At 41.0% G+C, this 15,802-nt stretch overlaps 1 protein-coding gene across 1 annotated transcript in view; it reads left to right on the forward strand.

Moving 5' to 3' along the window:
- Nucleotides 1–15,802, forward strand: part of LOC135491750 (uncharacterized) — a 129,253-nt gene that overhangs the window by 84,224 nt on the left and 29,227 nt on the right. Inside the window, exon 2 of the mRNA XM_064777874.1 lies at nucleotides 2,681–2,852. Within this exon, the coding sequence (XP_064633944.1) occupies nucleotides 2,681–2,852 (172 nt within the window). The remainder of the gene's footprint in view (nucleotides 1–2,680; nucleotides 2,853–15,802) is intronic.

Genomic DNA, 15,802 nt, shown 5'->3' on the forward strand with positions numbered 1-15,802 from the left:
TACCTCCAGTTCGGTATCAATTCCTGAAACCTCATTCTCAATATTAGCAATTCCCAATATGTCTAAGAATCACGCGTCAGAATCACGTAAATCGTCTCAACCAGCATTAGCGAAATTGGACATTTTTCCTGCCAGTGATTGAATGTGTTTGACACGGCCACTCTCTGTTGACATATCGGAGTAATGGTGTGTTATTAACGAGACCACCGACTCCTTTCCTTGATTAATGCTGCCGGGAAATGGTCACATTTCCTGGGGAATCGGCGGTATGTGAATGATGAAGCAGCTCGGGTTTTGTGTGCGAAGTGTTTGCCTGTGGCGAGCGAAATGGTTGCCGGTAATAGAACCCAAAAGCTTAAAGAAAAAACAGTCACGACTTGCAAATGGAGGGGAGATTAATTTCATTATGATGATTATAAGAGTTTCGGGCTTACAATCACTAATTCTCTGATGGAAGACCGCTATTTCGGCTCCGTATCTTGACAAGATACTATATGAATGAGTGAGTGTTGGGCAAATTGATCTAATACTCGTTTTAAAAATGTTACTAAAATTTAAAAACTCTACACATTGCTTCTTCCTACGAGTGCAGAGTCGGCGTTAAACAGTGATTGTTGTACCAGGTCCATGCCTTCCCTGGTGTGTCAATAGACTCGGCCACTTTTTGGTGTCCAACCTTCATATATTCCGGACCGGACTGGAGTGGCATTCTGAACGCGACAAGAATCAGGGACTCGATTATACGAGAAAGCAGTCCGACCAGGAGTGGAACCAACAGCCTGACCGTTACATCCACTGTTCCTATCCGCGCTGCAATTTTAACAGCCCCGAGGCGTCAAGTTAGACTACGCAGAAAACTTGGTTTATCTGCAAATTACAAGACGATTTCTTTGCTCCAGGAAATTTCCTGTGAAATCCAATCAAAAAGACAGACACATCGCTACGAAACTTGAATTCAACTCACGTTTAGGAGTTGTTTCTCCCGGTCACGTACGTGATAAACAACTGGAACGCCGTCCAAAGATCCTGCGAGGGATAATTAGTACGATGTATTAGGCACCAGTTTCTTAGTGATGTAAATGAGTCATTCGACTAATGAGGGCGCTAATGTAATCTGAGTGGGTGAATCCATCTCTCTATTGTGTCTAATTGGTCGTGGAGCGCTGTACGGACTTGTCGGTATCAGGACGAACCGCTGTACAGTGAACAGCAGCAATGAAACCATATTTGCACCATAGACCATGCAGCATTTTTCGGATGCAAACGATTAACCATTGCAACTGGTAATTTTGGCGAGCCAAAGCATTTTTTCTTCAAAAAAGTTAAGGTTGCCTAGAATTAACAGTACACTGGTGGGTCTCCGTACTGAACTCTAGACCGGGAGGGTGGATCTAAAATGCAGGCACACACCTTAGGTCATGGGGTCGAGATGTGATCGCCCTTCAAAGGGGAAAGAGTGGCGTCCACTGAATTGCCTCCCCCCCCCCAGTACACTACTAAAAAATATAATTGCATAAAAGTAATTTTTGATGACGTTATCCTTACTTAGCGTTATCTCCTCCAGTAAGTCCATTTGAGGTAACGCCAAGTTAACGTAACGCCAGGGTTATTAACAAGACTTGTTTTGAATAACCGGGTCCTGGGTTACATAGCTATTAAAGGAGACACCGACATCCTGCTAAAGCTTATAATCATTGCAGCAACTGTAATTTGTCATCTCTAAGTAAGTTTCATATGGATAGCCTGTCAGGCATTGCATTTTTACATGCAACTTAGTAAGTACTGCCACAATGTATTTCCATACTACATGACGTGTGGACCTCAGCCCATCACTAAGGCACGACCATAAACGAGTAGACATGGTGAGGCCTCTGGTTGGCAAAAGGCGACCACAAGGCCTAACATATTGCTTGATGCAAGTAGGGATGGCTGCTTTAATTTAGTATTTCTCTAACGATGATCGCTACTTTTATTATTCTGAACAGCCTTGGTCACAGGATTCCAGTGTTTGTAATTAAAAATACGTTAAGCGCTATAGCCACGTTTTAACAGCGGTCCTTGGTGTCGCAAACAAGAGCCGCTGGTCTTTGATTGATGGCAAATGTTTACTTTGAGATATTTTAGAAAAGAGATTAATACTTCTCTGTATGTACCTTTTCGTCTAATCTAGACTCGATTGACTTTTTTGTATGTAGTTTCAGTCTACTCGAGCGAAGGACCGCCATCGAAGTATTTATTCCTTAAGCATACCCGCTATCATTGCCCTTCCGATCATCTGTTCCGGATTGCCTCTCAAGTGGTCAACGTCAACAAGTAACACATCATTATAGCGCGAGACGAAATATCAGGAGTCTTACCAATTAACGACGACACTTTCCCCACACTAATGTATTACAAGTATTCAGACAAATAACTTTTACATGTACCTCGACTTCCTCGCCCATAATTACGATTAAACGACTGCGTGTCTAAGATCGTGGTAGTAACATAGTGCTGGTCTTCTCGCTGCTACAATACCGCATCGCCATCTAAAATATCTAAGAGAAACCATTAGGTAGAACGCCAAGTTGTGCTGGCAAGAACGCTACTGGACGCGACCTAACGCTGTTTAGGATGACCGTGTTAAACAGTTTCCCTAATACTCACAACTAAAACGTCTGCATCCTTTTTTTCTTTGTAGATTTTGGTAAATATTACTGCGAAGGCCACTACGATAAGCACGGCAACTGGAACACGGGCTTCGAATGCAAGCGATGGGCCCCGCCGGAGGAGAACGTCCTCTACTGCTGTGGAGACGATTCGTACCGCTATTGCTGCCCGCCCGAACCTAACTATGTGGAACCAACAATAAGGTCAGTCCCTATTGAATTCCCAATTTTAATTGAAAGGGTGGTGATAATACGGGCATGGTATTTCAATATTTACTTAAATTTTTGTCAGCTCTGATCACCGTCAACCTTGCTTAAGTTGGAAGACATGTTCTCAAAAAACCTTGTTCATGGCTACTACTATATTTCCCCAAGTGCGTCATTCACTATCGCCATCTTAAAACTGTAGATCCGTTAGCATTGCACTAGTAGAGGATCGCGAGCATTGCGATAGATGTCAGTATATTTGTATCGGGTTGTATACTTTTTTTACTGAATATGCAGCTCAGTATAATCCGGTTATATATGATTTTTTTATGATATTGTTCCATGGCATCCCACAGGAGTAATGGACTGGAGCAATTCTAACGGATCATGCTACCTCACGCTTCAGTTTTAAGATGGCGATAGTGAATGACGCACTTCCCAATTCCTCAAGCAGACTTTTTAAAGAGATTATCTTTCAGATTAGTTATGAACATAGCTACTGGTCCCTTCCATTGGTGATGCCAAATTACTTAAAATATCTTTCATCCTGTATAGTCATCATACTGAGGAAATATCAAAATTTCAATTCTACCTGTTCTACCTCAATATGATAGTTGATACGTCTTCTGCGAAGATATGGTTACAGCGAGACGCGGTACCATCTTCATTCTGAACTTCCAGTGGTATTGCCTCCGAAGCCACCGCCTTGACGCGCGATATCTGGAAGCTGAGCAATATATGTCAATACATTGAGGGTCAAGATGTACCACATAGTGCGCTGGCGCCTTCGTCAACCCAAATCTGGCAATAGGAGGACCCACTGCTTTGGAGTAGATCGGCCGGCTAGCTTTATTTATCTTGACGAGAGCTTATCTATGACAAACATTTTTCCATTGGTCACCTTGTGTCTAGAAATGAAGCTGTCCTATCATTGGTAACATCAGAGTCTTCAAGAAAACTTATTAAAAAATTCTGGTTGAGTTTCTTCGATATTACAAAATGGGATCTCAAATATTGAATCTCGAATCATTTCTCCTTGCTTTCACTAGTTTTTATCTATCAATTTTACGACTGTCTTATGTAATGTAAACATGCAGTGCGGCTTCACCGTTGAAATGACAAAAAGGCTATAACTGAGGAAATTAACGCAGCAGTTGACACTAGGAGTCCCACTGGGTATTTGAAGCCATACGTCACGCATAGTAGTGTGTCGGTTTAGGTGTAAGACTATAGATTCGTGTACATCGTTTTCTTCAGCAATAGTGACTTCTATGTAAGGCGAGCATTTCCAAACACATACATGTATACACACTTAACCGTTACCGAAGCGAGTAGCATGCACATCGGTGGAAGATATTCGTTACGATAACGGTTATGTGTGTTAATGAACACGCAACCGTTGTCGTTAAAGGGGCAACTTGGGCATGTTGGTTTTGCATAAAAATGGCTTCCAGTAGGGCCGTGACATCTCCAAACAAGATAATTGCAACAAAGCATTAACCAATGCGCATTAGAATGAGATATAACCGTAGCCTTGCCCGAAATTCACACGCCTTGTCAGAAACTGCCTTGCAACATTTGCAAGAATCATTAAAAAGATCCGCATTACCGTGATACTATCCACGTAGCGGGGCATGGTGGAAAGCAGGGGTACTATCCTAATATAGACAGTGAAATCCCACACCCAAGTCATTCCTTTAATAAAGTACAATGTATACTGTGCGCATAAATGTTTGTGGCTGTTTATCATCGACCAACTCATAGAACATTGTTGTGCATTCCGAATTCTCGTTTAAATGGCGATAGTTCTGCATCGGAATTGTTGTTTTTTTGTATCCCCTACTTTCTCCATAAACAACCTGGAGAACTACACGTAATTGCACAGAATCAGACAGGCCTTCCAACTTGCCGATCTGGCATGTATTAGGAAGAAAGGAAGAAAGTTTTAAAAAGATGTTGGGAAACTGTGTTGTCATGGTGTGTTCCAACGAAGTGACGTGTTCATCTGGTAACAACATTCTTGGAGCATGATTTGCATGACATGTGGAGGAAAATGTGCCATCGCTGTTCGTCATGTGGATTCCGAACATAGTGCAAAATACGCATGGACTGACTACAGAGTACCCAGTGGTTAATATTTTTGAAGTGACTATTTGGCAAGCCCGGATTACCAAAAGCGCCTTTTTTGCTCTGAATGCAGAGCCGAATCATTGATATTTGTAGTTGTCGAAGAGCTCATTATCATTCAACGGCACGGTCAACAACACTACTGGAGTTATAGCGAAGAACCTTAGCAGTGTACCCAATGCATTTACAATGTATTACGCTTATCATTTAATGACATACTCGCATCTTCTCCATCGAATTTTGGCAAGAACACGACTTTAGCAAAAGAATATGAATCCAGAGCGCCATTGTTAATTATGCGCATATTAATTCAAATATGACGCCAGTGCTCTCCGATTGGCTAATGTGTTGTGAAGTCTCCGGCTGCGCCAAACAGGGTAGAATATTTCACCTGTTTGGCACGCCATGCAAACTGGGTTGATTTTCAGTGCTGTTCGGCATATCATGTCACAGGTTTTTTTTTAGCAATTTTATCAATTGACGCACAATTACGTTGTCTTTCTTGTGATGCACACATTTTCTAAGGTCAGACTGCTCGGCAAGTTGCAACAAATGTTCGAATGCACAAGATTAAGATAAGATTCTCAGTCTGTTTTGGAACTTTGCTATGTGATAAAGGGAGTATTCAAGTTAACCATGTTTTCTACTGCTAACATATACATCAACATTTGAAGCAAGAATGGAGATTCATACCACTAATTGCAACCTGTGATTCATTTGTTTTAAACGATGTTAGCGACCTCAGTGCGGTGATGTTATTGTTGACGAAAAGCAAGCGATCATTACGCAACGTAACTGCGGAGAATAAGTTGGAGTATCCGCCCAATTACGGATGTCCTATGTTGAAGTTAGCTGCATATTGGAATGATGTGATTATTATATAAGTACTTCGCTGGCGATATTCCAACGACATCATCACTCATCGATGGCACTCCGGCTATACTCAGTATTACCACATTCCGCGTCAAACACCATGCACCATGGATGACATGACCATTCGCCGCGTCACAGGCGGACCAATGCTGTTGCTGTTGCTGTTGATTTCTTGAGGCACACTGTTTGACTGAGGCCCTTTAACAAACTTTTCACGAGCGTTGTTGGTTATCCGCGCAACTGAGACCGTTATCTTCCCGGAGTTGGGAAATGAGAAGCTTATGCGCCAGCTTGATGGTGCAGCCGAATGCATCCGATATTTTTGACCATGATGCATCAACGTAGAAAACCACGATTCTCTTCGACAGAGATCATCACATCATGCCGTCATGACAGAACTGTCAGAAGACATTGGTATATTTGACATTGTCAATAAAACACACTTCTACAGATCAATTTCATTTAAAGAACTGATACCGAGCTGGAGGTATTGGTTGCCACATCAAACATTGCGAGGTTGGCCAAAACCGAGGCGGCAGAAATGACCACTTCAATCGAGTGGTGTTAGCATGGTGAGACAACCAATACCAGCAGTTGGGTGTCAACTGTTCTAAAACACATCAAACTTGATATATTTTAGGCATCGGGCATGCACTGAGAATCTGCTTTCGACACATTTTACACCAACCTCCCCGCGTGATTGGGAAAAATTGTGGTACCACAAAGCAACAGCCTAGTGCGTGGAAATGCACGCAAGAAAAATATAAATTAAAAGTTATTTAGTAACAAGAAAGAGTTTTATAGTCATTTATTGATAAAATAATGCTAGGAAATCAGTCAATTAGAACTTGCACGTCCTCGGTCTTCATTGAAGGATGCTGACATGAACTATATCAATTGTCTTAATTACAAGGACATTCCTCACATACCTGAGGTGTGGGCCAAACACTCAGAATGACCATAAATGTGAATATTAATTAGCTCACTCAGTTAGGCTGAAAGGGTGGATGTCGTCCTGGGTGCCGACAAATGGTACCCAGGTTCAAGATCGACTGGACAATAAGCACCCTGGCTGCCATTACACTAGACAAACAGCACCAATCTTCTTTTTGCCTGGCTTACGAATCTTAGGGACGAGGACGTTTCTTGCAATCTCGTTTTATCTCGCGCCGTGGTACTTGCGGCATTAGCAGTGCGCGAAATAAAAAGAAACAGATAAACAGAGAAAAAACGCATTTAGGCCTATAGGTCTTTGAAAGCACATTTCGGATATATCCTTCCTACATACCTTTTCTGAATAAATCATCCGAAATGTGCTTTCAAAGACCTATAGGCCTAAACGCGTTTTTTTCTGTCTATCTATTTTTTGTTTTTTTATTTTTACCACGGCGCGAGATAAAACGAGATTGCAAGAAACGTCCTCGTCCCTAAGATCCGTAAGCCAGGCAAAAAGAAGCTGGGTGCTGTTTGTCTAGTGTAATGGCACCCAGGGTGCTTATTGTCCAGTCGATCTCAAACCTGGGTACCATTTGTCGGCACCCAGGACGACATCCACCCTTTCAGCCTCAGTTAGGTCACCTCAATAACCACATTTTTAACGCCCTATTTTGGGAAGCCCGATGATTTTTCACAGGTTTTCTAAAAAAATTTCCAGATCCGACCTTTCAGAGAAAAGTCGGACAATGTCGGATTTTTGTCGGATAAATCAGGAAAAAGATAGAAAACCGTTAAGAAGTCGGAAAAGCCTCCTACTAGTGTTTTATGCCCATTACCAGCCTTCATCGCTAAACTATGGTTTAACCCCACGAACTACTGCCGATAATACTGTTCGATTATTGGGGGTGTTGGGGCATGCAGCGCATACCAACAAGGCTAGGGAATAATCCATTAATTTTCTACAGCCAATTCCGGCCAGCGCCGGAGATGATTAATGGCCAGTTGGATCAACAGTCCGCCAGGTGTTACATATAAAAAGATGATTAGGCTAAATATTGACCGGAATAATCGGGCCTATTGCGATGCTGAGTTGGCAGTGTAAACCAATTTTATGAGAGAGATAAACAAACTGTTGGCTGAAGCGAATAGGTAGTCATTGAAATGAACATCATTGATACAAGGTTGTTGTTGGCCTACTACACGAGATGTGAATCGATTCAAATTGTTCATTATCATTCGCGAGTGCCTGGTTGTATCGGACTGTAGGTAGATTTCCTACGAAGGACAGGGTCAATCTGAGCGGGTCGAAAATCCCCATCTTACAGACAGAACTGGTGCAAAATTGCGTATACACTGAATAATTTCGTTGGGCGATTTTTGGGGCCACATTTTAGCATAAACATTTTTTTGTCATGTGGGATCGGGGATCTCCCGTGGCAGCAATAAAGGTTCTCTCCTTTGCAAAACACATGGCCGAATCTGGACGAAAAACACGTTTTTCGGCGATGACCCACTTGCATGCTCCCTTTAAACCCGACCCTGATAACTCGGGAGCGAGAGATCGACTAGTTCTCGTATCAAAATGGCTGCCAAGTCGGCCATCTCATAAATTTGGCCTGCCTCAACTACCTGTTGATTGAGGTGTGTAATTCTCGGGGTATATTTCTATGAAATGAGAATATTTTATCCGGAGGCCGTGTGTTCTCCACAGAGCTAATCGCCAGAAAACATTGTTTAACTAGCAGTAAGATGCAAGAGGGTAGGCGCGTAAAGGTGTGCTTATCTTGAGATAACAGCGTGTTGCTGGCGTTAGGTTCTAGATAAAATTGAGAGATAACACAGAAAACGAAGCATCTGATGCCAGACAGGCGCTAAGTGCTTGGCAGAGAATGATCTCAAGTCAGAATGCATCCTGAATGCATTGATCAAGTAACCTGCTCCTAGGTGGCTTTGAGTCAGTGTCCGGTAAACGAGAGATAACTTGAATCTGACGGATGGCTCACCACAACTAATGCAAAAAGGTCTGATCCCGACCAACAGGCAGCCGAGCATTGTGTGTCGAGATGGGCTCACGACCACTGAGAGAGATCTCTGTGTCCGGAAACTATAGGCGTGAGTGGAATCACCAAGGCGGCGTGAAGTTTGACTCAACTCCAGCTACCGAAAAGTCTATTATATCAGGATGCTAAACAAACAATCTATATACATGTAATTGCTCATCATGGTTGGTTGACTGTGCTAAGTGAACCACAGACTGTTAAAAGAAGACGTGAACTAGCCAGCTACCAGATGCATCTTTATCATCCGCTGTTGTTGTCATTAGATATTACAAGTTCTTTTGGTTTTGCAAATAAAAAAACCCATTTTTTCAAGATATTTTGGCGTAACGAGGTAACGAAATCTTTAATAAAAGAAAAACGCCGCGAACATTTGGTGATTCACAGTATCATTGATTTAGAAACAAAAAGGCAATCAATTTCAAACTATAAATTTTTTATAATGACGATCAAAGGCTTTGTCGTTGTTTTTGCACGTTTATTACATGCCTCGAGTATGCATTCTGCAAATAGACGCAAAAAGATAAGATTGTTGTTTAGACAGCCGCTGAAATCAACGAGGGTTTACCGTTATTCGTTTGCTGTATTGAATATCGTTAGCCTCCGTTCACTCAGTTTCTGGCAAACCCTGAAGAAATTGAAGATGGGAATTTATGTGCATTCTCTAACATTGTAAATGGTGTTAAAAGTTAGTTTTCTGTCTTATCACTTTTCCATGTACTGGTCCTAATTGCTCATCAGTGCGCTTCGTCATCACAAAGCCTTCTGGGGAATGTATGATTGGCCAATTACAAGCGCTCATTTAACCTAAACGTATAAGGTGTTTCGAGGAAATGAAAATCCTCTGAAAGTTTTTCTAAGCTTTTACTTGTAAAACTCATCCAATGACAAAGCAGCTCGTCGAGGGAATACACACTTCTAGCAGTATATATATGTGGTGATAGGCCTAATCAAGGAGATTGGAATTGCTCAACCTTTGGGGAGGTAAGATGACCAATCCGATATGACACATATAGATAAACATACATTTATACCTACTGAAAAGTGGCAGTCGTTTATTGCACATTCTCTCCTCACACATGTGGCGGACCACGCATCAGCTGTACGCAGCCGATAAAGCCACCAATCGTTACTCTAAATGAGTTACAACGCAACAGCAGCCCGCTTTGGAATAATAGCTCAGGATACACCATAAACGCCGGGTTTTCTTTGGAATAACATCATTTTTGGATACTATCACATCCACATTGGATTGATATCGTAGTTCTTTTAAACACACATATTGCCATCGTGAGGCTGGATTAGTGATTGGATTCCTTGCATTAGGTGTTCGTAGTGATAACCATACCGTGGATTGTATCTTTGTGCTTTCTGTTGCCATATGCCAAAGAGTACCATGGCCCAGTGATCCCGTGATGGCAGCTAAGGAATATGGGATTTGCCGATGGGTAAGTCATTAAAATGTTTGAATGCCAACAAAAAAAACCTCGAACAATAACAAAAAGACTTAACTACTAGCAAAGACATATTGGTCTTATCTGAAAATCGCTTTCCATTAAGATATATAAAAAACCCGAACATAACGCAAGAGAGCATGTTCAAAACTGGTTATGCTTTTATAATGTCGCGACGACACATTTATTCGCGAAGTGTTAGTTCAGCTGTTTTTTGTCGGTATCGCGGTCGTGTCTATAATGACGCGCCCATACTCTCTCGAGCCGTAAACTAATTTACCCCGCGTCGGCCATCTTTGTTTTCCATGAGTATCCAAATGAGGTCGGGCGCGCGATCTGAGGAAGATGTGAGGAAGTTGCACTGAGAGATGAACCTTCATCTATCCAGGTATTTTTGATGTGTTGATCAAAACCCTTTAGACTTTTGGTCTCTGGAATTTATGTAACTATTGAAAGAAATTGGAGAAGCGTTGTAACTTGGAGATCAAGCCTTTCTTGGTCTCGATCGAACCGCCAAGACTCTCGTCGCTGACGTCAGTTGGGACTGGCGTATAAGGCCGACCTCGTACTGGTCAAGTCTAAAGCGTTTTGATCATGTGAACTGTATGTTGTAAACGTTTTTAGTTGTTTATTTCTTCTTCTTCTTCTTCTTCTTCTTCTCTTTAAGAGAAGGGCTCAGATCTGAGCGTCCATGCATTTAACTCTCCGTTACGAGCGGAAACCTTTGTTGATATGTTGTCGGTGCTGTTAAAATGGTTTGCTGAATTGAATTGGAATTCACCGAAGAGCCGTTTGAATTGCTCTAGGGTGACTAAGGCGTTGTGGCAGCTGGTTCCATTGTTTTATCGTCCTGGTATTTCCTTTGCATGCGAGAAATAGCGTGTACATTTTATTGCGACTCTGTTTCGTATCGGAGGTACAGTGGGGAACGTTTTCCTAAACATGTTTCAGGGCTGTGTTACAGAATTTTCTTTGTCGAAACCACGAATTTGGTGAAGGAGGCACAATGTATTGAAAGACATTTTACACGTTAGTTTTTGTGAAGGCACATGATCCTCTCCATGTAAAAATAAAAAACAACAGACAAAATTCAGACAGAAAAAAATCATATAAGAGAGAGAAAGACGCGATCGAAATCAATGTCATAGTTAGCAAACCAGGAAATTATTTTCTTTAAATGCAATAGCTGTCTCAAACTGAATCCCATGTAAATTTAATTATGATGGAATCCATTATTCAGGAATTTTAATGGATGCTTTTAGTCCTGATCAGTAATGAATGCACGTGGATGTATGCTTTTATGAGTGCATAGGGTTAGTGCCACGAGACCTCTCAGCGAACTTGTCCGCTAATGACAACTTATAGACCAAGGCATAGCCATAAGGGAACATGTACCAAAAACAGCACTGACTGAAATGTTCCACGACAACATTTGAAGACGTTAGAGGGGATCGGGCCGGGCTGACATTTCTGCCACTCGCCAAGCTGTTCGCTATTCTCCAAAAATTCGAAAATGTACAATCTCTTTCGGAGGAGACGGAGGTCCGAGTCGTATATACTTGCATCATCATATTTTCGAAGACGCAATTGCGGGGTTCAGATGACAATTTGCTAGATCCTGCTACAGTACAACAAAAAGGAAATGATTCTCCTGGCTGCAGTAAATAAAACAGGTATGCTCGTACTATGTTCGTAGCATACGATGCGCCGTATGATTTGCACGAGTTGGCCAATACGAAGCATTCTCGACGCCCCCGGGTATTTTATTCACTTTTATCTATAACCCTGGCGGTGAAGGCATTTCTTTCGGCGTTTTTCTCGCCTTCGATTGCAAGCAATGCGATAACAGTAGTAAAAGGCATCCGCAGCATTTCGTACTCTACGTAATTCCATTCCCAGCCTCTAACTTGGTATGTATTGGTGTACATGAAATGTACAGGCAGTCAAAACCGAGACATCAGTTTTCAGTAAAAGGGTCAATTTCATCAGAAGGTCATGTTTGAAAAAATATCGTATAAAGTAGCGCTATCTCGGGCTGCGGTTTTTGTGTTGTAGATGATTTTACTAAAACAATTGATAACAAATAGATTTAATTTTGCACGAAATGATGTTTTGGAAAGTAAACAACTTGAGCGTTGTTCTACGTGGTACAATTCGCCCGAAATTTGCGAAAATTGCATCGTCACATACCGCACTTATACATGTAGGCTGTACCAGCCAGTTGAAATAAAAATGTTATGAATGATTCATTTTTGTCACAATGAGTATAGTTGCGTACGTGTTATCAAGAACATACTCCAAGTTATAGCCTTGGTGTAATCAAGCCTATAGAATATATTGGAGTCATTAGATGTGTTGGTGTAGTATATCGAGGAGTTTTGTTGACTACTACATTGTACTTCGTTAACTATTCAACATATGACTTGTCTGCACTCATCTGATCTAAATTATTTGTGTGTGAACGACGGTACAGTGCACTTGTGTTGGGTATGCTGAATGTCAATGACGTTCATGTTGTTTTGGAGAGGGGTGGCGTACATTTCAAAAATTGTTTTACACACCATGAAGGACACCTGTAATTTTAGTCACATTAAACTAAATATCTATCTTAAGGTGAAACTATTGCGACTCCATTTTACCAATAATAACACCATTACTCTTTAAAACACCAAAAATTGAGTAAATATATTGTTCGATGACCATGCAGACCAAATGTGAGTAATCTCGTCTACATCAACATGATCAATGCAAATACGTCGTCCAAAACTAAAGTTCGCAACACATAGAATTAAAGGCGTACGCCATTCATTAAAAATTAGAAATTTGTACTTGAATTTGAAAATTTTCAATTGCGTCAATACGTGTTTAATGTAAATTTCAACATTGCTGTTGTGTAGACTGATATACAAGTACACTAAGTACCAAGTACTAAGCAAATGCATGATAACTGCACGACGGCATTGTGTATAACTGCATTTCCTTTTTCACGACAGTTGTTTACACACCACATCTCGCTAAGGGTTAAGATATAATGACTTGCAAGACATCTTAGAATGAGCCATGTTATGAAGGAATCGATTCGATATTTTTCAATCAATTCAAATGTATAAGCAAAAGTTTCAGCAATGGTTTCAGAAACAGAAATACATATACATGTCGTCAAATATAGATTAAACCATACTTGATGTCGTGCATAAATAACTAATCATTTGAAGAAATAAAAATCACGACCCTGGTCGAAAAGAACAATCAAAACCGCTTGCTTTTCCTGCATGTATGACCCAAGGGTTAGTCAGACTCCATTGATTATTCCAATCTGCCGCCAAAGTATTAAGCTGTTATTCTCCCATTGTCTCATTCGGATTAAATTCATATGAAATTGCTCAAATGCTCAATCATTCTTGTTAACAACTGTTTGTGACACGCTGTACCAGCTGGCCTATTATGATATCATGGTGAGAGGCTATTTGCACAAGAGTAATGATTTGCAGCTTTGAAGATACACATTTTTCATCGATTGGGACCTTTATTCATAGTACATAGTGACTCGATCTGGATGCGCAGTAGAAAGCATGTGGCCCGCGTGCTTTCATTATCAAGCCTGAGGGGATCATCCCTTATGTTCCGCGGGTCGTATGTTTCCCAGCGCAATCTAGGGTAAGTCGGTCAGAGTTTACGGCCGGTCAGGGTTAGAAGCAGAAACAATTTTAAAAAGACTTGATATCACGTGAGCTAAAATTTGGCTCATTAGTCTGTGCTGATGCGTACGATTTGGCAGGTAATGTGAACAAAAATAAATCATAATAATTTGTGGGGGTTAAAACAATGAACTGGGTAGAACAGAAAACAAAACAAATGATAGACAAACTCATCAAATGTGAATTTAAATAACTTCACCTTTATTTACGAACGTTCATCTTGGTAAAGTTTGGATGCAGATGAGCTGGCATGCTTCATGTACATGTCTCTGCAGTGCATTTTGTACCTCAAGTGGCGAGTTTGTATATCAGCATAGGTTGGTGATTGCCTCGTTAGATACATGTTTGGGAGATTTATACTATATTTTATGCCACAAATTGGCTTTCCTAGTGGCTTTCCTGGTGAGGAATCGGAAAGTTTCTAGTAAATAGTTGTTGTTTAAAAAAATACCTGTCCCTGTACATGATATTCACTTGTACAATTATTCGATCGTACGTAAGTTAGTGTTGTGAAATCTGCCCACCATCAATATTTGCTCAATAGCTACGTCTTCAATTTCTTGGTTGTTGCGACAGAAAAAAAATTGAAAGCGGTAGAAGACGCCTCTTTTGCGCCGAACTCTTTATAATCCTATCAAACCGACATAGCACAAAAAGTCATTACAAAAAGATGACGTTCTAAGCCGGATGTGGGTTTCTTCTCCGTTTTAGTTTAGTTTGCCTGACGAATGTCATGAAGCAGATAGCCCAGGCTCAACCTGACAACGTCGTGGAAAAAATGTTTCTGATATATGGCCAGGTTGATGACAGGCTTGTATTGATTTCTGATTGGGATGTGTTATGGCAAAGATAGCACCTGCCACCAATGGGGAAATAGAGGAAGGCCACGTTAGATTGCGCACATTTGAAAGTTATGCGGAGTCTGGTCTATTCGGTTAGCATATGGGATAGAATTCTAGAATTTGTTTTCTTTATGGAAGTGGAACTAACAAGAGCTTTTAAAAAATTCCTGGTGTGGCAAAATATTCTTAAGCATTTCCCCTGTATCAATTAGCTGACGGTACTTGATGAATGTGTAATGTTTAGTTGAGGGGTCGTATGTTAACAGACAAAATATATTTTGATAGTCATGAGAGAGACAGTCCAAGTTTTCTGACGGCCATGGGTTGATGACGGGATTGATTCCCGAGGGGGTCTGTGTTAAAAGTAGTAACTGCCAGCAATGACTGAAAGTTATGCAGGCATCATCCTGAAATCAGCTCTTTTTACTCCTTCTTCAGATACAAAATATCGATATATCTGCAATACCGACAGGCGGAGTATATTAAAATCCAGTGGTTATGCCAGGATGTGTAGGGATGTTAATACAGATTGTATAATTTTTTATCAAAACACCATTAGTACATGTACGTCAAAATGGCATATTTATGGCTACATGTACATGTATGTATACAAGCATTTAGCCGATGTTAAGTAATTGATGACGTTCTAAATTAACCATGTTGGGGGTGATTCCATCACATTGAATCGTTCCAGATCAAATGTGTAGAATGTGCATCATAGGCCTACGGGGAGGATTCTGAATAGTTGTATTATCATCAGTAGGTTTACCAGACTGTGTGCATACCTTGCATGAAGCAACTTGCAGCGCTGGTTACAGCCTGCCGTGTGGTAAATGCACATGTACATTAGTATAGTATTCTTTAATTCACTCAAACAAAAAAAATAAACATACATACAGAGAAAAAATGCCAGGGCTGAGACCCGAAGCATTAGTAGTCCTGGTTAGAAAACAAAGCTAG

This window comes from Lineus longissimus, chromosome 7 (genome assembly GCF_910592395.1).
Source record: "Lineus longissimus chromosome 7, tnLinLong1.2, whole genome shotgun sequence".
Lineage (NCBI taxonomy): Eukaryota > Metazoa > Nemertea > Pilidiophora > Heteronemertea > Lineidae > Lineus > Lineus longissimus.